The 23,880-nt window shown below is 42.9% G+C and overlaps 10 protein-coding genes across 10 annotated transcripts; 2 read left to right on the top strand and 8 right to left on the bottom strand.

Moving 5' to 3' along the window:
• Window positions 1-53: 53 nt before the first annotated feature.
• BDB00DRAFT_564099 (uncharacterized protein) lies at window positions 54-1,617 on the bottom strand. Its single transcript, XM_053117869.1, has 4 exons — window positions 1,224-1,617; window positions 748-1,049; window positions 477-618; window positions 54-395 (listed from the first exon to the last, which is right to left on the bottom strand). The coding sequence occupies exons 1-4, from the start codon at window positions 1,406-1,408 to the stop codon at window positions 257-259; spliced, it is 768 nt and encodes a 255-aa protein (XP_052976517.1). The 5' UTR covers window positions 1,409-1,617; the 3' UTR covers window positions 54-256.
• Window positions 1,374-2,401, bottom strand: BDB00DRAFT_564292 (uncharacterized protein). Its single transcript, XM_053117871.1, has 3 exons — window positions 2,190-2,401; window positions 1,979-2,087; window positions 1,374-1,897 (listed from the first exon to the last, which is right to left on the bottom strand). The coding sequence occupies exons 1-3, from the start codon at window positions 2,207-2,209 to the stop codon at window positions 1,577-1,579; spliced, it is 450 nt and encodes a 149-aa protein (XP_052976516.1). The 5' UTR covers window positions 2,210-2,401; the 3' UTR covers window positions 1,374-1,576.
• On the bottom strand, window positions 2,158-5,188 carry BDB00DRAFT_564279 (uncharacterized protein). The gene is made up of 3 exons (XM_053117870.1): window positions 4,891-5,188; window positions 4,766-4,822; window positions 2,158-4,674 (listed from the first exon to the last, which is right to left on the bottom strand). The coding sequence occupies exons 1-3, from the start codon at window positions 4,950-4,952 to the stop codon at window positions 2,439-2,441; spliced, it is 2,355 nt and encodes a 784-aa protein (XP_052976515.1). The 5' UTR covers window positions 4,953-5,188; the 3' UTR covers window positions 2,158-2,438.
• A 239-nt stretch (window positions 5,189-5,427) lies between these two features.
• On the bottom strand, window positions 5,428-7,717 carry BDB00DRAFT_838954 (uncharacterized protein). Its single transcript, XM_053124669.1, has 3 exons — window positions 7,003-7,717; window positions 6,117-6,896; window positions 5,428-6,010 (listed from the first exon to the last, which is right to left on the bottom strand). Exons 1-3 carry the CDS (start codon window positions 7,481-7,483, stop codon window positions 5,514-5,516), a joined length of 1,758 nt encoding a protein of 585 aa, XP_052976514.1. The 5' UTR covers window positions 7,484-7,717; the 3' UTR covers window positions 5,428-5,513.
• A 1,245-nt stretch (window positions 7,718-8,962) lies between these two features.
• On the top strand, window positions 8,963-9,750 carry BDB00DRAFT_875565 (uncharacterized protein; the record flags this gene model as incomplete). The annotated part of the gene is made up of 4 exons (XM_053127370.1): window positions 8,963-8,996; window positions 9,079-9,113; window positions 9,205-9,255; window positions 9,691-9,750. 4 exons carry the CDS (start codon window positions 8,963-8,965, stop codon window positions 9,748-9,750), a joined length of 180 nt encoding a protein of 59 aa, XP_052976513.1.
• Window positions 9,751-10,360: 610 nt separating this feature from the next.
• On the bottom strand, window positions 10,361-11,223 carry BDB00DRAFT_884237 (mitochondrial carrier domain-containing protein; the record flags this gene model as incomplete). The annotated part of the gene is made up of 2 exons (XM_053128313.1): window positions 10,361-11,063; window positions 11,168-11,223. 2 exons carry the CDS (start codon window positions 11,221-11,223, stop codon window positions 10,361-10,363), a joined length of 759 nt encoding a protein of 252 aa, XP_052976512.1.
• Window positions 11,224-12,312: 1,089 nt separating this feature from the next.
• On the top strand, window positions 12,313-13,419 carry BDB00DRAFT_838947 (bud site selection-related protein). The gene is made up of 3 exons (XM_053124668.1): window positions 12,313-12,566; window positions 12,720-12,907; window positions 13,015-13,419. The coding sequence occupies exons 1-3, from the start codon at window positions 12,470-12,472 to the stop codon at window positions 13,171-13,173; spliced, it is 444 nt and encodes a 147-aa protein (XP_052976511.1). The 5' UTR covers window positions 12,313-12,469; the 3' UTR covers window positions 13,174-13,419.
• On the bottom strand, window positions 13,213-14,552 carry BDB00DRAFT_875562 (uncharacterized protein; the record flags this gene model as incomplete). Its single annotated transcript, XM_053127369.1, has 3 exons — window positions 13,213-13,901; window positions 14,159-14,300; window positions 14,421-14,552. The coding sequence occupies 3 exons, from the start codon at window positions 14,550-14,552 to the stop codon at window positions 13,213-13,215; spliced, it is 963 nt and encodes a 320-aa protein (XP_052976510.1).
• A 4,470-nt stretch (window positions 14,553-19,022) lies between these two features.
• Window positions 19,023-20,905, bottom strand: BDB00DRAFT_769167 (alpha-2-glucosyltransferase Alg10; the record flags this gene model as incomplete). The annotated part of the gene is made up of 6 exons (XM_053119793.1): window positions 19,023-19,321; window positions 19,427-19,569; window positions 19,677-20,137; window positions 20,260-20,542; window positions 20,605-20,711; window positions 20,825-20,905. The coding sequence occupies 6 exons, from the start codon at window positions 20,903-20,905 to the stop codon at window positions 19,023-19,025; spliced, it is 1,374 nt and encodes a 457-aa protein (XP_052976509.1).
• BDB00DRAFT_917927 (uncharacterized protein) lies at window positions 20,601-23,102 on the bottom strand (the record flags this gene model as incomplete). The annotated part of the gene is made up of 7 exons (XM_053128721.1): window positions 20,601-21,172; window positions 21,237-21,288; window positions 21,393-21,498; window positions 21,931-22,190; window positions 22,288-22,322; window positions 22,704-22,800; window positions 22,876-23,102. 7 exons carry the CDS (start codon window positions 23,100-23,102, stop codon window positions 21,059-21,061), a joined length of 891 nt encoding a protein of 296 aa, XP_052976508.1. The 3' UTR covers window positions 20,601-21,058.
• Window positions 23,103-23,880: the final 778 nt, after the last annotated feature.

The following is a 23,880-nucleotide window of genomic DNA, read 5'->3' as shown; positions in this document are numbered from 1 at the left end:
CATTGCATTTTAAAAATAAATCATACCCATCTTTTTGTTGATGATGGCAAATGATTTTTTCGTTGGGGTTTTCCAGTACGGTTATTACAAATGAGCCAATTCGTCCATCTATTCTGTAACAAATGTCATGAAGAAAAGGAGCAGGGCTGATGGTTTGGATAAGAGGGTGTGAGGGGAGAGGACTAGAAGGAGGAAAGGCAATCTAAATGGTATCTACTGCTGCTGCTGCTGCTGCTGCTATTTGAATAAAAGATGTCTATACAGTTCTATTGGATGATCGACCACATCGTTCGTGCAATTCGTTCTCTAACATGTATGCAGGAAGATATCCGCCAGAGTCACGAGCCAAATCTGGATTTGGATGTGTATTTTCCATGCTTCCCAACGACGTGTATCTATAGCACACCAGTACGTAAGCACATAACCGTATAAACCAGGATCTCGCTTTCCTTTTATTCCAGTACAAAGTGACTTACCCATCATCATAAAGCGAGCAATACGGTATCCGTAACCGAATCAAGAAATCCCAGATGTTCTTATATGTCCAATCCACAATTGGGTGTACACGCATAAACTCGGGCCAGCCCTTATCTGTCAAGTCAAAATGCGTCAAATTTTCTAAATAACAACAAACATCCCAATGAGTACTAGGAACCTTGTTTACTCCTCTTCTAAACATATACACACACACACACTCTCTCTCTCTCTCTCTCTTGAATTCCCTTGTCGTTCACGTAATAAACTTACCAGCATAAGGATCGTTTCGTCGAATACCAACAAAGATCGCCTTGGGTTTCGGTTGCGTACAATTCAAAAACTTTTCCAATCCTTCACGCATAGGTCCCGGAACCGAAACGGTGTCCAGTCGATACCGCGCTGAGCATACTTTTACAAATTCATCCACGTGTGGGAAAGGGTTCTGACAAGTGACATAAACCGTGCGAATGACAGCTGTTGAGTGACCAAGACGACTTAATGCTGCGACAACGAGATGGAGGAGAACAGTGCAATCTTTGCCACCATTAAATGATAAAGACGTCGCTTCAAGCCTAGAATGAGTAAAGAAAAAAATGTAAATATTATATATAGACAGAGGCAACTTGGAGTGGTCATTCAACTGCAATTCGCCCATGGTGTGTTCCCCTCGTTCTTCTCTCCTTTACCAGCTCATAGTCCCTTCTTTATTTTTGCCGGTTGTCGTGGTAATGTATAAAAGCACTTACCCGTATTCTTTGTATGCTTCTTCAATGACTTGCAGAGCTTCTGTTACAGGTTTTGCCAGGATATCGTCTGACTCAGCTAGATTGTATACAGTTTGCTCAATATGTTTGACATTGTAACGATCCGTGGTTGCCAGGGCAGGATCGACTGAGTTTAATGTACAACCATGGGTTTCAGAGTGTGGCATGGTAAGAAAAGGGTAAGGAGGTTTGAGGAGGTGTATATACACTTGTTAAAAAATAAAGGGGAAAGGAAGCAAAGAGAACAAGAAGTAAAAAGAGTACTCTGGAAACTTCCCCACACTATAAACCGAATACATAATCCACTTTCCGCATGCGGACAATATTTCTTTTTCTCAGTTGGCTTCAACAACATCACATCTGCTTATACAATCCAAGAGCCATCGGGCATCTCTCACTTGATACAGCTCTAAAGGTTTTGCACTCTTCTTCTTGAGCTGTCTCTGGTCCGTGACAATGATGATGGGCACGTTTCGATGGACGCTCCGTCGTTGGACGTTGTCGTTATCACGCCATGGGCCAGCCTTGTCCGCAGGTGGCCGTCGACTCAACACCTCCCCTCCGCCTACTTGTTGGCACAGCTTCATCAGTTTGTCACGCTTTGGATGCGTCTTGTCAAAAAAGTTGAATCGCATCGCATGAAACAAAGGACACTCCTGTATTACACTCAATATATTAGTTCAAAAAGAACAAAAGAGAGAGAGAGAGAGGGAGACTTTTGACCATGGATTACGTACTTGCTTTTCCAGTCGTCGACGTCCTTTTCGCGGTCCATGTGTGAGACCCATTACTGTGTCCCCCACAATCTCGTACGGTGCTTCGGGAAGCCAACGCCCTTCATTGCAACTATCAATCAACCCTAGATGATTTCCCAAATGTTTGAATTTCTCGATTTCCATGGTTTTTGGAAATTTTGCCATTTCGGGATGATATAAGCTTATTACTTACATGTTACATCTACAACCCATTTGCCTGCTAGAATGCCCCACAGGTATTTGACTGTCCTGCCACTCAGTCCTTGCTCATTTCCCTTTGTCACAATGTGCGTCACATCGTCAACATGTCTTGGTATATCATCGACGTCATCATTGACCGGCGATAGGGTCAATTCACTCTCACCAAACTTGTCCAGAACCGCTTGTGCTTCATCCTTTTATTGTTATCAATTAATGACCCCCCCTCCTTTAATTCTTCTCACTACATCCTAATTTCAAAACAAAGAGACAAAGAAAGATAAAAGAAACTTACTGTTTTGATACCCGTGAACATAACACGTACCGCATCGAAAGTTCTCATACGAGTAGCAGCAAGGTAGTCTTGTTCCTCTTGTGATGTAGGAATAACACTGGCCGTCACTGTCATGGGCGTACTTGATATACTTTGCGAAATCGTTACTGCTGGTGCACTACCGCGCATTTTCCGACACAGACCGCAGGTTTCCACGGTGACTGGATTCATGTACTGACAGTGTAAACATTGCCATGGTTCTTTTGCTGCTGTTATCGACGGCCCTTGCTGTTGTTCTTGTTGATCTGCTGCAGTTGCTGCTGCTGCTGATGGCTGTGCAGGATGATTATTATTACGAGCGATTCTACTGCCACTGTGATCGTTAGGGTCTGACAACCGTAATCGCTTTGAATAAGGATGAGGTACATCAATCGAGAAAATGTCTGTTTCCGCTAATGCCTCAGGTGCTACTGCTTCTTCTGTTGTCGCCGGAGAAGGCAATGATATCGGTGCTTTGCTGCTAGCATTCGACCTGTCGATGCTTTTTCTTTTTTCCGATTGCTTTCTTTTCCCTTTTTCGCTGGTACTTGGTATTTCGTCGTCTGGAAGTCCATCATCCTTGAGTAATTCTTGTAACAATAATGACATGTTGTCGTCGTTGTTGTTGTCGTCCTCCTCGTGGGTGATGGGTTGTACAGCAACAGGAACTTGGGCAATGGTTCGGTTGGATGGTGGCGGCAATCTCTCGTCTTCAGGAAAAGAAAGTTCGTCATCAGGGAGTGAGCTTTGATCGAGCTCTTTGAGAAGTGCCTCAGCGCTATAACGCTCGTTATCATCGGTCTCGTTGTTGTCGTTCTCAACGACTGCGGTAGTAGCAGTAGGTGGTTGTTGTTGTTGTTCATGTTGATGTTGGATGCCGATATAATTATTACAATGGTTGATGCTATGCTGAGTCGGAGTAGTAGTAGTAGTGTTGATGCCGTTATTATTTACAAAATGAGAATGAGGGTGGTATTGTTGTTGTTGCTGTTGTTCGTCGTGTTTGGAGGAACTCGGTATCGTAGAGGGTGTTTTTATTTTGTTGCTGACATGGTCGTGGCTATCAGCAGTGTTTGTCGTATTTTGTACATTGTTTGGAGTAGGGTCTTCTTTAGGTTGTTCCTGCATGATAGTATCTTCTTCTTCATCGTAATCAAATGGTGCGGCCAAATAATCTCGTAACAGTGATGGTGTTTGCTGTCCTGTTGCAACGCTCGATCCTATTTCTGATCCATTCGTTACTTGCTCATCACATGACATTGTGTCATCGACGTCGTCGTCATTGCCATGCGGGGACAAATCACCCTCGTCTATTTGTAGCGGTGAAGGTGTCCGAGTCACTGAGGCGATGATCCCCTTTGCTGGGCGGTGGAATCGAACTAAATCACTGCTGTCGCTGCGACGGAGCCAATCGCGTAGCAACGGGACTGTTTCCGATTCGGATCCTACGCTGTCGAGAGAGGGTCTAGACATAGCATCGTCCTCATTGAGTGGTGGTACGCTGTTTCTGAGCTGATCGCGTAGCCAAGAGGGGAGCATAGCATCAGTCGTAGAAACACTTGATACTGAAGAGGAAAAGACGTCGTGACCCACTGTCAAGTCTTTCACTTTTTCTTCAGCCCCCCTTTGCTGTTCCACCGCTGAGAGTGTCTTGGTTTCCATCAAGGTGTCTGCTACTGCTGAATGTGTCGGTACGTGTTTCTCATCCGACATCGTCTGGTCTTCCATTTCACTTGGTGTCTGTGGCATGTGTGGTGACATGGATGGAAACTCTTGTACTGGCTGCAGAAGAGATATCGGGGATGTTTCGTACATCTTTGTGCCTGAAAGTGATCGATCCGTATCATTCTGCGGCTGACTATCCATCCATTCTGACCGCGTCGTGCCCTTGTCATTACTCGTATCCCGTGCCATTTGCAACAATCCGCTACTCTCTTGAAGGCGATGACGATGCATAGGGTCGCCAGCTTGTTCCATGCTATTATTTTCAGATAGCAAGCCATGTGTATCGACAGAAGGTGTACCGCCTACCAACAAAGTCCCAAGTTTGCGTACACACGCAACCAACGTGTCGTGCATGGGATCAGGTCGAAGATTTTTGACAATGGCAGGTAAATGACACGTAGGACACGTTCGTTCAACACCGATCCTGTCATATACACATCCTCTAGCAAAATAGGATACATTGTGGTGTCAACTGCTTTGTTATTGTCATTTCAGTAGTTTTTTTAAGACAAGTGGTGGGGTAACTGTTTTACCGACAAAACCGATGTCCGCATTCATTCAATGTACGTGCGTCGTTCACCAAGTTATGACTATATACATAATTTCTCGAATTTAACAATGTTGAACCGAAAAAAATAAAAAAGTTCATGTATTTTACCAAAGATCGCATTGAAGCTGTGATTCAAGTTTTAATAATGAACCGATCAGTGACGAGGACATTAAGGGAAAAAGAGAGAGAAGGGGAAAGAGCGGGGCGACAAAGAGATTAAGGAAAAAAAGTTTAATATGCGCAGCAAAGGGATGATATGATTTCGAGCTAGGAAAAAAAAAAGTGTGTGTTTCTATTATGTTGATGATGGCAGCATACAATCTTGATCAGGTTTTAACATGGCTGCCTGGCTGTTTCCAGTAAGCACTAGTTCATTGACTACAGTAGACGTTTGTCGATAGATGCGTTCCAAGGCAGGTGTTGGATGTTGGCCTTGGTTTACTACAATGATGAAGTTTAATTATTGCTTTCTTTCTTGACAATCCACACATATGGCTCCCAAAAAAAAAAAACCCCTTACCAAGGATAGCCGAGTTTAAATCAGAAGCTAGATTTTCTGCATGGTGTGCTTCGAATAGATAGGATACTGCACAATCGTCCAGATCGGTATATGCCAGCACCGAAAACGCAGCCTGGCAAAAATGTCGATAATGAATAATGTCTTCATGAGTCGCCCACTCCCCCCCACCCCACTTTACTCTTTTTTTTAACGCTTCATCCTCTGATTCCCTTCATCCTACCATCAACTCTGATTTTATATCCGGTCGCTGTTCAGCCATGACACCATATTCTCGTTGTAACTTTTGCCCATAGTTCATGATTTCTTGGAATGCATTGTCTTCAAATGATGCATCCTCATCGTCGTCGTCTTGATAGGCTGATCCACGATCATCATCATCATCCATCTCTTTCTGTTGTAGTAGTTGCTGCTGTTGAATGTGATCCGATACGACATGATGATGATTGCTGCTACTACTACTGCTATCGCGTCGTCGTCGCTTGGTACCCGCATGTTGCCTCACTGCTGGATTGTTATTGATGTCGTCCACCTCCATTGGATCCTCCTCTGTTGCGTTTTGTTGATGTGCCTTGCGTACCATGTCGATAAATTGACGACACCGTAATCGAAACAATAGATCTGGATTCTTATCTAGAACACCTGGGTGTTTTTCATGACACAAGCTGATGGCTACTTGTACATCTTCCCGCATGATCGCCATTCGTATGTCTATTTTTTTTTCCACAAAATTGTATAGATAGATCAGCATACATGTATTTTGTATCACGTATATTGCTTTTTGCCGCCCCTTCCACCCATTCTTATATTTTGGTACCTCGTCTTGATTTCGCCTCACTCTCCTCATCTTGCTCACATTGCCTTCGTTGGTGATGTTGTTCTTGAGACACAGAATCAGCACTGGATATACCCGATAGTGTTGTTGACGGTGCAATCAAGTGTCGCAGAACCGTAGCTGATTGTGTATATCCGTGGTGTAACAAATAATCCAACACGACCTGATCATGCATCTGTTTTTCACCATGAGACTCTTGTCGTTTTTTTCGTTTTAAAAGTTGTTGTTGGCGATTGTGATGATGATGCAACAGTGATTGCTGTTTCTCCAACACCTTATTCAAAGTATACCTCCGCTCATCCTTGTAATACTGAGCAATATCAAAGGTAAAGTCCTGTTGGCCGAAATTAGCACGCAACCGTTCGCCCGGGGTCTTGAAACCAACGAACGGAAAGATGGATCGACCGGTGACATTCCGAAAGGCGGTGCCGAGATAGACGCCATTCTTGGTATAAAAAGCAGACATGGTACGGAAATCAAAGCCGCATCCGATCACATCGCCGGTGCCAAACTTGGGGCCATAGGCCTTGCTTGTGCCCGGACCAGAGAACAGATGGCCATCGTCGCCATGGTAGCCCCACGAATGCTCTTCCCATCCAGGCAGTCGGTCTAGACTGTTGGATGCCCAGCAAAAGCCAATGCCAATGTGTCCGTCCAACCCCTTGGATATGATCTCTACTTCGTAATAAAAGATGCCGCATTGTGGACGGAACGGGTAATTGGCTCGCACGGCCGAGATATCTGCGTCTTCTTTCCCGGCGCCTGTGTGATTATTATGTGTGTGTTAGTGTTAATACGAGATAGATGAGTTTTTTTTTCTCTCTCCCCTTTTTACTCTCTGTAGTAGGTAATCGAGTAGACAAGAAACCTTTATAAGTGAGTTCCAAACAATCTTCGCTAATGTCCACAAACTCGCCCTTGTCGTCCGGATTCCAAGCCGTAGGGAGTCGTAAGTCATGGGATATCAGTGCGGCGGTTAATGAATCGGGAGGAATCTGCTTATCACTACTACTACTACTACTACTAGTAGCAGTGGCCGGGGTGGACAATTGTTTTGTACAATAGAGGGTATATTGTTCCTGCACCATACATGCATAGACACTGCTCTTGAGGTAAGCTGGGTATTGAGGAGGGCCATGGGAATGCCGTTCGGCAAAGGCGGTGAGTTCGTCCTTGATGGTTCTGCGTTTGCGTGGAATGTGGCCAGAGCGCGAGGACAGGCCGGCAGCAGCGGCAGCAGCACGGTGGTGTTGTTGAAATGCAAGAATGGCCGAGGCATGGGGGCGAGTACGAAAGTTTGTGTGGCGTGGTGCAAAGTCAAACAGGGTAGTGTAAGAAGGGGAAGACATTGCTTTCCTTTTCTCTTTCTCTCTTTTTCTCTCTCTCTCTCTGTGTGTGTGTTTCTTTTGGTATATTTGGACGACCTGTACAGGTGGAAAGAGAAATCTCGTTCCCAATAGGAAAAAGCAGTAAAACGGAAAAAAGTAAAGAAAGGCGAGAGAGAGAGAGAGAGAGAGAGAGAGAGAGAAAGTGTGATCCAAAGGGGGGTGTGGTGACTGTTTCCCGCTTTTTTGCTTGCTGCTGCTGCTGCTGCTGCTGCTTATTCTTTTTGTCTTTGTTCGAGAACAAAAAAATAGAGACAGGGTTTTGATAGAAAACGGGGTTCATATAATGCAGATGTTTTATATCAGAAAAGTTGTAGTTGTACTGGGCGGACTGGTAATGGAAGAATGATTGATGGTGGTGGTGATGACGATGATGATGATGATAGTAGTAGTAGGGCATCGGAGACAGGGCAAACGGGCGTGAGCTTATCCATATATGAGACATATGCGATGAAAGGGGGATGTGTGTGTGTGTGTGTGTGTGTGTGTGGCACTGTTTGTGTGATGATACACACATCCGTTGAAAGAAATGCATTTGTTCACTTGGATGCGATGCTATGTGTGTGTGTGAAGAAGGTTGCACCTTCACCGTCTGCTATTACCCCCAAGGCAGTCTTCTATTGTTTTACAGCCTCAGCAGCCAATTGATGGTGATAGCGATCAGCATTCCCGATCAGCCCATTCCATGAGTACTCACACACACGATTCTTTTAAAGAACAGGAAAGACTCTTGAGGCACATTCATCCATGTACGGTCATCAGATTCGTACCGACCAATATACAGGTTTGCCTTGTTGTTGTTGTTGTTGTTGTTGTTGTTTGGTGCGATGTGTTATGGGATGGCCCTAGTATTGTATTTTGGGTATGAAACGCAAAAAGAGCCAAGAAAGAGCCTTTTTTTTTTTTTTCGCCTGATAGTGTACGCGCAATCACCTTGATAGGATAGCACTCCGCACTCTCTTTGTCTTTTTTTTTTTTAGTTCTCTCTCTCGTTTGCATCTCTTCTGCACAGCAAGGTCTCGTCTACAGTGTGGCCATCCTCTCTCTCTCAAGCTTAAAACAGAAAACGCGCTCTGTGGGTGGCGGGTTCCATAGCATGCACCCATGTGGGCTGTGGGATGGATACAAATAATAATAGAGTATGTATTAGTCTATATAGGAGCATAGCAGCAGACGCCCATTGATTGGCCGGATTAGGTTACTTTCTAATCCCAGCTGTGTCATATACATATATTCAATAATAATAATACAGCTCATCATTATAATATATCCCCGCAGCGCGTTGGACCGCGAACACTTATAGAGGCAGCCCATAAGTTTTTTTTTTCTTTTTTGCTTTTTTTTCTTTTGTTCTTCACTCTTTTCACATATACCAAACTCTTTGGTGCCGCTTTCTCACTCTACTACATCCATCCGACCCACTGTTCTCTATAACTTTTCATAATGGCCAAGGAAAAGACTGCCAAGAAGACCCAAAGTTTGTATAGGACCTACCTTCTCTCTCTCTCTCTCTGATGATGTCGAGCGCTGACCTCTTTTTCTTTCTTTTGATACACTAGCCAAGAAGGTCTCTCCCTACAACAAGTTCATGAAGGTAACACTTTCTCCCTCTCTTTCTTTTCTCTGTATCACTGCCTACTGTCAGAGTACTGACCGTATTGTCTCTTTTTTTGGTCTTTCATTAGGAGGAGCTTGGTAAGGTCAAGGCTGCCAACCCCGGTATTGCCCACAAGGAGGTAAATGTCTTTCTCTCGCTCTTTCTTTTTTTGGGGGATGGGGGAGGACCACAATCCGCCCGCGCTGGAATTTTTTTTTTTTTTACTTTATTTTTCGCGTCAATCAAAAGTGAAAAAAAAAAAAAAGAAAAAAGAAAAAAAAAACGCGCGTCTTCTTGACTCATTGTCCGGAAGCATGGGGTGCAAAGCGCGTTTTTCTTCTATTTTTTTTTTAAAAAAAAAATTTGCAAACTGCTTTTTTTACTAATCAAATTTTCGCGTTTTCTTTATACGTAATCGCGCCCAATCCAGGCTTTCAAGAAGGCTGTAAGTGTTTTTTTACTATTTTTTTTTTCACACACAGAAAGGGAATAGGCAGAGGGAGGGGTGATTATTGTGACTTGAAGTTTTTCCATGGTGTGCTAATTTTTTTTTTTTTCTTCCAATCTTTTTTAGGCTCAAAACTGGGCTACCTCTCCCGATAACCCAAAGAGAAAGAACGCTGAAGCCAAATAAGCTTCTCTCGTCTTATTAGTTTGTGCTTCACACACACACACACACACACACACAACAACCCTTTCTCACATAACGACAATAACAACATCAACAATAGCAACAACAGCAACACAAAACACTATTTGTACATCTTCTCTCTCTCTCTCTCTCTCACTTTCACAGCTTAGCCCCTTCCACACTTTTTTCTTTTAAAAAAAAAAAGGGCAAGCAAAGCTTTCTTGTGTTTTGGGATGTTTTAAATACTTTTTAGTTGATTTGAGTTGACTTGGTTGGGTTCAAGGTGTGTGTGTATGTGTGTGTGTATACAGAAAGAAAAAAGAAAGAGTGTGTGAGTGGAAGGAGAAGGGGCGTTCTTTGTGTTATGTGCAAGCTGCAAGTATTAAAAAAAAAAGTTCATTAGTATATGTGATGAAACAGGGTTTGGGTGTACAGTGGATGGGTGACAATGACGATAACGATGATGAAGATGAGGATGATGAGGATGAGGATGATGACGGGCACCCCGGATGGGGTTTAGGCCCGTTATGGCAAAAGAAGGGGATATATGAATGGCAGTGTCTATAAGGAAATATGCAAGGGACATCAAAAAGGTCTAGGAAGTTCTTCTTTTTTAGGTCGTCGTCGTGGTTTGCTCTTTCTTGTCGTCGCCACCAAAGGTGTGCAGGATGGCCTCGTAGCAAAAGAACATGATGGCCGCGTTGGGCACCACACGCATCAAGTGGGCTGTCATGCCACCATACAGAGCAGACACGCCCTCCTCCTTGGCCACCAGTCGCAAGCACTGCATCAGTCCCGTATATTTCCGAATCCCGTTCGCCTCTGCAGGCTGTCGCAGTCGTGTGCGTATCACCTCGTGAGGATATGTGATACATGCTGCCACAAGCTTCGCCACCGCCGCTGCCCCAATGTTGCCGATCCACCCTTCGATACTCTTGCCTCCAATGCCGTGCTTGCTGTGGTGGTGCGGCGCAATCCACTTTTTTTTCAAGTGCTCGTACGTCATCCACTGGATCGTGCCTTCCGCCACCCCCAGATACGACGCGCTCATCCCCTTGTACAGCCCGCGGATGCCCTCCTCTTTCAATATATGCAAGGTACAGTCTAAACTGTTGGTATATCGACGCACTGCTGCTGTACTGTTCGTAGGCTGCAGTTGCAGACGGGTCTTGACGACCCAGATAGGATTGGTTGCCGTGGACGTGACAATGCCTGCCGTTGCTGCTGAAACAAGGTGCACGCCTGGCGTTTCTTTGCCATTGTTCAGCTCGGTAAAGAACTTTTTGCCGTTGCCGTATGTGTAAAAGTTGATGGATCTATATATTCAAGCAGGGTTAATTTATCAGGGGGGGAAGGTGGCCCTCTGAGTATGCCCTTTTCATTGTTGCCTGTTGTTCTCCTAATCGAGTAGTATACATGCCTTGCAGGAATGACGCCAACCAGATTGGGCCCTAGGCCTTTAAAGTAGCCACGCATGCCTTCCACCTGTTTGATGCGTCTATTTGACATTCCCTTTGTGCGTTAACTCGACTGCTCAAACATAGGTTATTCCTACACACAAGAGATGCTTACACAAGCAGACGGCCAGTCTCCACAAAATGACCCAGTATATAATGCGACGAAGTTGTTTTGGACGGCGATCGTATGGCTTGTTGATAGAATGTAGACTAGGTCGTGAAAACAAAACATACATGGCAAAAAGTTAGCATAAACACATCCATTCTCTTTGCTTATGTATATATGTATATATATATTTTATACCTGTAATCTCGTTTTCACAACATCGAGTGGTGAAGTGCACACGGCACCAACTAGTCCACCCACACTAGAGAGCATACAGAAGGTCTTTTTAGAATACATATTTGAAATGGACAATAAACAAACGAAAGAGAAAAAGGCCCTCATTTACCCTCCTGCAACAAAGTGGACGTAGGATCGTGAATCTTTGGACGTCACTGTCAGCTTTTTTGGCTTTGATTCCAACTGTGGGGTGAATTGTGACAAGGTAGAAGTGGCGGTACTGCTTGTCGTTGTTGTCGTCGTTGACATGGTGGTATATATATATATATATATATATACAACTAAGAGAAAAAAAAAAGTTGACAAGTGCCCTAAAAAAAAAAGAGGCTGCTCCAGCTACAAGAAACTTCAAAATAAAAATCTTTTTCCGCTTTAAGAGGGAAGGCTAAACTATTGGACCGACTGCAAAGAATCCCATTGTTCCAGTCTCTTTTATCACCTTTATTCCCACAAAGGGGTTTCTAGTAAAGTGGTCATTGATCAAAGAGATACTTCCTTTCATAACATCTGCTATACACGTTGTATGTTTGAGTGTCGTGTGCACAAAGAAAAGAAGGCCACTCTTATGTCATGCTCGCTGTGGAGCCCCCGGTGGAGCACCAGTCGACTAACATTTCTTTTTGGGTAGTATATTACCAAATGGCACAAGCATTGTTGTTGATAGCATGGGATATCAGATAGTGGGACCTGTACCAAACAGCGTCATGAAGATGTAGGTAGGGGTCAAAGTGCGTCTCTCTCTCTCTCTCTTTTCTCTCTATGTGTGTGTGTGTGTGGGCAATTTAAACAGATTCATATCCGCCCGGGCTGTGACCGGCATCGTTCAACTTGAGAAAGTGTATTAGCCCCAACACGCTAGCCTCGTTTTCTTTTTCTTTTTTCTTTCCAACTTTTTTACTGGTCCACATCTTGAAAAAAAAGCATGCCAAAAATAAGAACACAACGCACCAAACGACCGCCAGAAGGTTTCGATGACATTGAACCAACGCTGGAAGAATTTGCCAGAAAGATGAAAGAGAGTGAGTTTTTTTGTTTTTTTTTTCTTTGTTCATGGAACACAATTGAATTCAATCGAGTTGAACTTTTTATTTCCCCTCTCCCCATCATCGATTGATCTTACTACGAAGCCTTACCATTAACCTTTTTTTTCTCTCTGTTTACACACAAACTAGTTGAGAATGAACCCCATGAAGGCAAACGGATAGTAGAAAGCGCTTGGCCAGTATTTCGCATTCATCACCAACGATCACGGTACATTTTCGACTTGTACTATAAACGTAAAGCCATTTCGCGCGAATTGTATGATTACTTGTTGAAAAACAAATATGCAGACGCCAATCTTATTGCAAAATGGAAAAAGGTGTGTGTGTGTGTGTGTTATTACATTTGTTGTTATAGAGGGACTGGGGGGGAAAAGGGGAAATAGATATTAAATTTCGTTTTTAATGTATGGAATACTCTGTATAGCCTGGATTCGAGAAACTGTGTTGTCTTCGTTGTATCCAACCGCGCGATACGAATTTCGGTACCACATGTATCTGCCGAGTACCCAAGACCAGGTTGGAAGAAGGCAAAGTGATCGAGTGCGTACATTGTGGTTGCCGTGGCTGTGCTAGTGGCGATTAAGAAAGAAAGAAGAAAAATAGAAAAACAACATGGGACGCCTCAACTTCTCCTATTACCACTACTACTACTACGACTGCCACCACCACCACAACGATTACTACTACCATCATTATCATCATCATCACAACAAACAGCATCATCATTGTCTCCTTCTTCTTTATCCGCAGCAGCAGCAGCAGCAGCAGTAGCCGTGACGAGTCGACATTTGAACGAAAGCCAAAATGTATCCAACGTCGTACTATTTTCATCCGGGTCCCTTCGACGCGGTTCTTTGCACAGCTGGATATCGACAAACTGATGTTTTTCCAATACATCTTTGAAATCCTGCACCGCAATAAACTGTTTGGTATTCCCTCTTCGTGTCATGGATGTTGTTGTGTCGGCTGCCACGTGGGTGCCTATAAAGATGCCGCCGGCTGGGTCGAGGAGATGTGTGGAAATATGGTGGATCAGGGTATGCAATTGGTCGAGTGACAAGAGATGGATCATGCTGCCGGTGTAGACCACGCCGGCTTTTTGGGTAAACTTGTTATTGATGGTGGATGATATACTAGTAGGTGTAGTAGTTGCAGTTGTGCTTAAAATATCGCCAGCAATGAATGTGATTGGACAAGTGGCACGGTCGCGAAACAGATCATAGCCACTCTCAATATAGTGCTTGTTCAGATCAATGCCGTAGAGCCTGTCACCGGGATAGCCGTCAAACATCAGCCGTCGTAGATCGGTGCCTGTTTGGTAATCATTCCAATCGAGATGGGCGAGAAAAGAGAGAGAGATTGAGAGGGTGTTTTTTTAAATTATTCCTTCTTTTTTGGGGGACTAGTACAATCGAATGTTCACTTTGGAAGCATTTGACAAGCAAAAACCCCTCAAAAAATGTCTCATCTTTTTTTTTCTTCTCTTATCCCCCACCTTTCAAACCTCTTTCTTTCTTTCTTTCTCTCTCCCAAATTTTCTACGCGCTAGGTGAATGGCTTTTTATTACCTGTGCAGCAACCGAGATCGAGGACAACAGGTGCTTGGCAACCTTGTTTTGTCATATCAACAAGTTCGCGGTAATAGAATCTGCTTGCCAGTCGAGACCCGACAAACTTGTAAAAGTTGATACACTTGTACCTGGGACCATACTTTATTTTTGGTGGGGGCGCAAAAAGTCGACAAAAGGAAGCAACACGAATTCATACAAACGTCAGCAAAAAAAGAACTTGAGGAAATAGGATGGACCTCACGAGTTTTTTTTTTCTTACCTCGCTTAAACGGGAACGAATGGCTTGCCAATGTCGAACAAGGTCCTTGTCATTGCTAATGCCAACATAGTTGGTGTAAAAACGACGAATAGCGGGATCTTGAAGCAAGTGTAGTGTTGCTTCTTGGTCCATAGAGTAAACCGGCAAAAGGTGTTGTAGGTTTAGGAGGTAAAAAGGGCAAGAAGATAAAAGAGACACTGGCTACTTTTAATAATCAGACAATAGAATGCTCTCCTTTTCCGTCTGTTCGGTAATATATATATATCAAAGTATCTGAACAAGTGACTGTCTCAAATGCCAAATCACCGAACTCTATCCACCATCACAGATCAAAAGAACGAATAAAGTAAAGCGCTATTCATGACAAATTGGAAATAATGGACTACACGGACACAAAGGAAGGCTTTTTGTTGCTACAAATATCTATCAAAGGGTTTGGACGGGAAAACGAAAGATAGACGAATGTAGAAACCATCCCGTTTGTGATTACCCAGTCGTCGATCTGTACAGCATAACGATCGGATGAACGGCTATCGGGTTTTTCGACGTGGAAGCATAACCGTGAGATTCGATAAAACGCGCTATACCCAGAGTACTGCTAGTGCTGCTGTTTTGGGCTCCTCGTAACCCAAACACATGTTTCTTCCCCCTACTATCTGTTGACATTGTATCTTGTCCATTACTGCTATTACTAACAACTACGACGACAACGACCGTTACATACAGAAACAAGCCTCCGCTAACCTAATTAAAACACATCACACACTCTTTTTATATCGGTATACAGGTACACAATTACACGGTCAGATGAAACAAAACTTTTTCCATGTACGCCACCACTATTGGCACCAGCAATAATGTAATACGTGGTTGATCATTCGTATCATCGTCTGCCCCGTCATCATTTGCTGACGACGACGATGACCAGTCGTCGTAATATCTTTGTTTCTTGGACAAAACGGTGCATCGTCTGGATCTCGACTAGTACTCCTAGTATCACTACTTGTCTATGTTGTCTTTATCAAATCATGAGAAGCCGACCCATTGTCTGATCTTCTTGCAGTTACGTTCGACCCACCACCTGCCAACTGTATCAAACAGCATTAGAGCACTCTTTAGAGAGACAGGATTCAGTGTATACGCGCCGTTTGAATCCGTGAAAAGACGACGCCGCCCATGACGAATCCGTCGGGTGCATTCGTGTACAATTGGATAACTGTACAAAGATGAACTAGGAAAAAACAAACGAGGGCACGTTTGCGGAATTTTGCTGTTAAGAGTGTTAGCATCAATAAAAGAGATGAATGGTTCTTATATATACGTTGTTGATATCCATGATTGCACCGTCGGTCCACTGTACATTCCGTAATCACTCATTGCATAGAGTAGATAGTACTAAATCGGTGGTACTAATGTTTAGCTGTTGGCTCTACAGGGTATCGTGTCCCACAATGGCTCGTCCGTATCCCACGACGCGTACAAGTCCGACGTGTCGCCCAGTGTTGCCCCTTGTGCTGTTGTCCACCGTAGCAACACAATGCACCAGAGACAAACGTGCGCAACCTATAGAGAGATGTATTAAAGATAAACTAGGAACTAGAAAAGAGGTGAAGGTATTGTTTGCTACAGAGCTGATATTTGTTGTGTGTGCTGCATGAATTTCGTGCTAAAGTCATACCGAAATTATATCGATTGCAACTGCAAGGATCGGTGTCTTCGTTTTTATCCAGACTATCACTATTACGCAAAAGTACCTCTCTCATCGAACTTTATATACTTATTGTGAGGTGGAAAGAGAGAACTTGAAGAATTAGCGAGATAAAGAGAAAGAGGAACAGTTACTGGTGCACGCGCGTGAGTTTCATTCTCTCGGTTGAATGTTGAATATTTTCACGAGCGTAAATGATAACTAATTGCACACGCGCATAAGCATACCACGGCACTGCACACACAACAGGGCTTTTCCGTCTCTCGCTCCTCGCAAGGAAAGAAGAGGAACGGCGAACCTTTTCATTTCGGCGCTTTTACAAATTCGTTCTATTCTCCACTTTCTTCTCTTTTCGCAGTTTAAGAGAGAGAGAGAGTGAGTGAGAGAGAGTATATGGGTTTTACCATGATGTAACGTGCTCAATATGAGTAAAATATAAATACACACTAGCAAAGCACGTTTTAAAGGAAGGATGACCGTAACTCGTTCAGTTTCTTCTCATCTGTATTCTTTACTATTGGGATTGATAGATAATGAGTTATTTGGTATGATAACAATATAAACCGATAGATGATGTAATACGGATCCTGTTTTCTTCTTTTGAAAATAGTGAATCTTCTTACAGGAGCCGTAAGCACCAACTTATTTTAAGCGGATCGTAATTTATACCAAAAGGAACTATATGTTAAGCTAAATGGGACGTAATGCACAGTAAGCGGTGCTCTTAACGTATATAAAAAACAACTGCAAAAGAGCAGGATTTTTCTCTCGGGCTTTATTTGAGCATCATTAATTCGGCAACGACAAGTAGTCTGCAAAGAGACGATCAGAGACACAATGTGTATTTGCTGTGGAAATAGTAGGCAACAATAAGGGAAAATTCGCTACATCTCTCTCTTTTTTATAACAAAACGAAGGCTATGAACGCGTATGCACAAACTCACACTAACGACAAGCATAACGGACGTAAATCAGCAGGACGCAAAAGTCTAGGAGTGAGGAGCGCAACACAGAATCTTTCTTTTTTGGATAGTGACAAAGTTACGCGTGTGTCAAACCTTGAACGTTCCAACAGCTTTTCCCTGAAACGAAAGCTATGCGCATTGCGACACAACGATTTGGCCAATTGACTTCGCACTCGAAATGCACAAAGGGATGGCGAGTGAAAAAGGTGATCAATGGAGCAACGAATTACGCGCAAAAGTGTCAAAAGCCAGAGGAAGTCATCGTTTGTAGTGTTATTCTTCTGATCGTCCCGATGGATCTTTAACGCTGCTTTGAGAGAACGTAGAAGCGCACAAAAACAAACGAACAGATTTACTATGTCAGCAGCAATGTAAAACACTGAAGGATGAGTCGATTTCACTAGCGGCAGCGGATACTTATTTATGAGCGGGCCAACTTATCTGCAGCAGCACATACTTGGGATGGAGGATAGAACGTTAGCAGTAGCATAAACTGGGATGGAGGATGGAGGGAGGAGGTTATACTGCGTGGTTCAGAGAACTGTTGGCGGATAGCGTAGATGGTAAAGCAACAGTTGACGAGCACGGTTGAATATAGAAGATACCGGGTCTTTATCATATAGTGCAGCGATGGGGGCATCTTTTTCCGCACACACATAACATTACGTACCACACACACAATCAAAAGACAATATTAAAGTACTGTGGATTTGTCTGTGAACTACGCTATATACACACGCTGTTTGTCTTGTTGGGTGAAGGACTGTAAACTGGCTGCTGGGTGGATGGTGTTCTCAATATTCACAGATGGTGAATTGTCTACCTTGTCAGTCACGCCTAATTCCGGCATTTACTGCTCAAAGAAAAATATTTCTTACGTGAATGTACATGCTCATTTGCATTCGTGTCTTTGTCTTTCGCTTGACACGGTGCCGTGCACGGACCCCTCACAACCAAGCGGCGACAGCATCGGAGGTACAGCAGCCCATGGTGAGAGACACGTACCACTACCGCCGAAGCACGCTTGTCTACTTGACCATCAGGTACCACTCCTCCTTTCATTTCCTTTGGTGCTGTATCTTTTGTTATGCCATAGTAGGCAACCCACAAGTTGATACGCAACCCGTTATCTGGGCCAATGAGAATTCACGGGGATTTGAAGTCCCGAACGAGAAAAATGTCTATATAAAGCGAGCAATTTCGCCTTTCTTTTTTCTCTTCTCTTCAGTTCGTTTTGGTACAGCTTTGGTCTGTAGTACAGATGCACTGTTTGGTGCCATGATCAGGTCATTGCTTGTGCTGGCTATTGTCATAATTCTACTGATGATCGGCAGATTCAGTGGTCCGCCCTGAAGAAAAAATTTGCAATATATACCAGTGGGAATGTGGTCATATACTCCGGCAGCCGATCGTGAACCTTCGGGTGCATGTGATGCCAACGGTATATGTTGGGATAATTGAAACGAACTTTTTTTTATTATTTATTACACACAAATAAGAAAATGATAAACAAAATAAAAATATATTTTTCTTTTTCGCACTTTCCGCATAAACGTTTTACCGCTTTTGCTTCGCCTTTTTTTTATGTGCACGACAAGTTCCTTATTTTTTTGCCCACCCACAGCTCCGTGCTAAACAATGCGGGGACAATGACAGTGGCTCAGTAACACGATCACAACGCGCTTTATCACGCTTTGGCACCGTTTTTCATTACTTTCTGTGCTCGCGTAGTTCTGTTCGCGAAAATAATGGAAAGGAAAAAAGCTGGTTCGGAGGATACAATCTGGTTTGCTTTTTTCACATGTATCATAAACGTTTGACTACTCGGGAAACAGCACGGATTGTTCTCTGTTAAACCATTTTCCCCGACTTATGCTCGCTACTAGCACTCAGCATCTAAATACTCATTTATTAGCTAGCGATAACATATTACCACATAAAACGTTGGATTTGGCCAGGCTCATGTGGCCATTCAAATGGTTTGTACAAGTACAGGTATATCGTGACAATATGTATCAAAAGATACATGATGATGACGAGCCATGTTCGCCATAAAAATGGTATTTGGGTAGCACCAGATGTTGTTGATGATGATGTTGGTCCGAGTTGAATGCAGTAGAAAAGAAAGGGGATGATAAAATATCGAAATTCGAGTAATGGCGATGGCACCAGCGTCAGGATTAGAGCCAGACCATATCCAAGACATACCAAAAAGCCTGTGTGACGCACTACAGGATGATGACGATGACGACGGGTTGATGATTTAATATACATACAAATACTTAAAGAACAATCCGGGTTTATGGATAAAAAGGAAAGAAAAGCTTAATTACCTAATGGTCGCAAATTGAACCAACCACTAACGACGTAGAACGGAATGGCCAAATAGCGTATGCTCCAATGCCGTCGGTATATCTTTTTCCATACGTAAAAAGTATAATGCCGATTATCACTGAGAAGGAAAGGATGTTCGTACCTAGAGATATTTTACATGGTCAAAAATTGTATATTCAAATGCAACCTTTCAATATTTTCCGTCTGCTCCTCCCTCCGATATATACACACGAATCCAAAAGTCCTTACGTATAATTGTGAACAAGGTAAAACATGCTTAATCCCACTAAAACAGATGCTAGGAGCCGTTTCAAGGTCGGATGGAAGAATGCGCGCAGATTGTCAGGCGTGAGTAGCCACGGCGCGGCAAAGAACGACAAAAACGACGAAAAGTAAAACAGTTGTGGGAAATGTAATCCAGCAATATGATTTGACCGATCACCCAGCACGATACCATTATTCCAGACAAGAAATGCAACAAAGGCCATGATGGTCAAGATAAACATAAAAAGTTTGCTGATCAGTAGCGGCAGTTTGCGTAATGCTTGCAATATCAGTTGTCGCCATTTCAGCACCATGATAGATGATGATGATGAGGGGGAAGAGATGGGCTGGTCGTGGAACGAGAGAAGATCCATGATAGAAATGGACATTATCACGCAGACCCATATCACATTGGTTTGTCGAAAAGTTAACGATACAAGACCGCTCTATATAAAAAAAAAAGTATCATAGTATTAGCCCACGTTTGCATTCGGACGTATCTATCTTTTTTGTAGCGAGTTCTCTATTCTCTTTCCGCCCACACCACACAGAGTCGCTAAAGCTTTACCAAACCAGCCAAAGTATAGCGCTTTTGTTTAGCCAAAAGCCAGGATAAAAGCACAAATAACGTGGATCCTGGATCGGTATAATACACAAAGTTGTAAAAGAAGCCAACGGGGAACCAAGTCAACGCCAACGTAAATACGTGTTGAGACCATCGACTTGTGTGAGGATGATGTAGAGCGACAAGACGACGTATCACTGGGTACAAGCATATAGCAAATACAATATTTATGGCGCGTAAACTGACTGTAGTATTACATATTGTAAGGATGCGACTAATCAGGTATCTATTGTTTCGTGTTAGTCATAGTGTCATTTAATCATTGCTATGAAAAAAAAAGGGAAAGACGAAGAAATAAATACATGCAAGCCAGGTGGTGTTGTCAGTTTTGGATCCCACGTGGCGAACTCGTTTGAGCAATAGCGTTGTGCCTGAGGAATGTGAAATATTTCGTCCTATTTGGAAACACCCAGATTATCAATAGCACATTGTGATGTTAATTACCTGGAACAAATGGAATGATGATGTTTTTATTTTCTGAATAAAAAAGGGGAGAAAGAAAACAAACCATGTAAGGATCAGGGACATGAAGATTAACAAGAGCTGCTGTGCATGCTAGTAACGCGCAATGCACGGGTAGCAGTGTCATTCTATTTTGAGGAAAGGAAGAGCAGTGCAAGAGGTGCAACAACAAATAAACACCGATTCCTCTTTTTGTGACACATGAAGACGCGTTAGGGCATGGCTGAGGTATTTATTGATGTAAGAGGTTATTTAAGAAATAGTACGGCTATGGATGGAATCATTGAGTCGCAAACCGATCATCTTCACTAGGACAGCGAACCGGGAACTTTGGGTCATATTGCAAATTGTCCAATTTCTCGCTTTTCGTCAAAAACATTTGATCCCATAGCACCTACATAACCATTGAGTTAAAAAGCAACCCATCTTTGCGTTCTCGTTAAAAAACAAAAACAAACCTTGGCGAAGAATTTATGCCCTTCTAAATTAGGATGATAACCATCCAGGTTACTGCAAAAAAAAAAAAATAGTGTTAATAGCAGCTTGTTATATAAAACGAGAGGAGGAGGGGATGTTCCGTCACTAAGGAAGCTGTTACTGCTACTAGTACAAACCTTATCATTCTATAGTCTACACTTTTCACATTAACGTCGGCAGACTGATAAATTACACCAAAAGTGGCATTGGGACCTTGTGGGCCAAACTGTTTTGCAAGTTCAGCTAGAGCAAAGTTGAATAGAGGAACGTTGACCGAAATAAATGCCTCCCCTACCCCAGATGGAAGGTCGTGACAGCAATAGCATTCTTTCGACTGTATGTCGAACGAGGAATCGTTGCAGAATCTTCTCATGTAGCCTTCCTTTGCCGGTGCGAGATTCTTCCATTGTTCAGCATGGGACAAGCCCACTTTTTTTTTTCAAGCAATACGGATTGTTGGTGTGGTATAGATTGACGGTGTAGTTGAGAAGCGTGTGAAAGTTCCGTGGATTTCAAACAAGTTAGAGAGAGCAAAAAAAGAACTTGTTAGCGACTGTAGTGATCGGTCCCACATATCCTAACCATTCTTTTGCAAATATCCTTCCATATCTGTGCACAGTCAAAAATGACAGTCAGAAGGGAAACAGGGGAGAAATAAAATAAAAGGATAATTACCAAGGTTAATAAGAACATAATCGACCTTATCTTGCAGTAATCGGAGACCTTCTATCATGCGAGCTGTATAATCTGCAATGGTAAACGTTGGGTGGCAGGATACCACCAAATCATTTTGCCCTAGCGAGATGGTGAGCACTTTCCATGCCCTGGCTAGAGGCGAATCTTTTCCAATCTTGGGGACCAGATATTCAATTTGGTCTTTAAACGAAATAGAGCCTCCAGCCAAAAGAGCAGCATTGAACTTGTCCATGGATTCGCTGATTTAATTAATCATGATAAACGGACATTGCAAATTAGTATACGAGCGTACCTTCTTCTTCTTTTCTGTTTCTCCTGTTTCGGTATCAACCTTACTCACTCATGACTCGAATGTAAACAAAAGAACGTATCTACAGCAACAGAATAAAAATATACTCGTGAAGGCAAGTCAGCCCTTTAAAACCAAGATAACAGCGTTAAAATTTATCAATCATTACCTGGGCAAACAGGCATTTGCCGTACACCAGATGACGGACCGATCACAGGCTCTTGCCGATAATAATTTATGAGATTAGGTAGCGTAGTAAAGCCTTTGTCCTAACAGAACACGTTAACGACGTAAAGAAAAATAACAGCAGCGGCATAATTCGTGTGAATTTTTTTTGGCAAATGTGTACTCTACAACTGCTGCTGCTGCTGCTGCAACAACGACTGTGGCTAATTACTAGTACTTGGTTTTGAAGCGCAATAATGGCAGCGCAGTATTCTGCGATCGATTCAGTTTGACTTACACCGCCGATAGAATAACTGACACCACGGTATTGTTTGAATGACTCTCCAGTAAGGCATTCGGTTTCGTCATTTTTTGCGGCGACGCCGGCGATAACACTAGCATTATCATGGTATTCCAAATAGTACTAAGTTAGAGAAATAGTGGATACAAAAAAAATGTAAAAGTAGTACCTGTCACCTATAGCAGCAATAGCCTTAATATCATCCGGACGCAAATCATGGATACTAGTGGGTCGTTCTTTGCGCGGCTGTAGCTTGGGACATTGGCTGATATCGGGAGCATACACAGGCGAGGGGGCTCTTTGACTGTCTTTTACTTCTCCTAAACCTCCTACTAATTCTGCGCTAGCATAGTGACAAAAGAGTGCCAACAAAACGAGTCGATTTGATACAAGCATTATCAATCGAAATGTCTTTTAGAACGGAAAGGAAAAAAGAAATGAGAGAAGGACGGATTAAACAAGATGTTTATCGGTGGAAATACTTTTGAAAACAGAGGTCATCGTCATTATCACCCTATCCGTAATAGTTTTCCTTGGGATTAAACATGTTACAGTAGACCTCCGTCTATTATCGCAGTGGCATTTTCTTATGAAAGGGGTGGGAAAGTTAGCGGGGATAGATAAATACGCTTGCTATAGTTCGTGTTAAACTAATTGATCGTCTAATATATGCATATATTCACATTTCTGCATATCTCACTATCTAACCTGCTCCAAACGAACTAGAAACTAATGAGAAGTATTGCATTTTACCAATGCTCAAGGTCGTTCATCTGTTGTTATCAACATGGTCAATACGAATCACCAGTTTCAGGAAGATGTTGTCACTATATAAATCACGTAATTCACAAACATGTCTTTCTATATCTTGCAGCTCTTATACTGTCTTTTTTCCTTCATTTCACATAGCTCAGATAACCCTTCCCATTGAGATCCGTCTATTTTACATATATTTTTCTTTGAATATGCTTTGTTTCGAATTAATACCGTATGACTGACCCACCCCCTTTATGCGTCCAACCCAGCCCCGTTCCATCCCTGGGAGCTATTGAGGGGTGAAAGTTAACGTATATGAAAGTAACGGGGATTCACGGTAAAGGTTCATTGGTAAGGAGGCGCAACATTATCGTCCCGACAATGTGCTGTTTGCTACTGGTTTTATAGTGTGTGTCAA

The sequence above is a fragment of the Zychaea mexicana genome (genome assembly GCF_025766255.1).
Source record: "Zychaea mexicana strain RSA 1403 chromosome Unknown BDB00scaffold_74, whole genome shotgun sequence".
Taxonomy (NCBI): domain Eukaryota; kingdom Fungi; phylum Mucoromycota; class Mucoromycetes; order Mucorales; family Lichtheimiaceae; genus Zychaea; species Zychaea mexicana.
The sequence above is the reverse complement of the archived record's forward strand: the minus strand, read 5'-3'. Positions and strand labels throughout refer to the sequence as shown.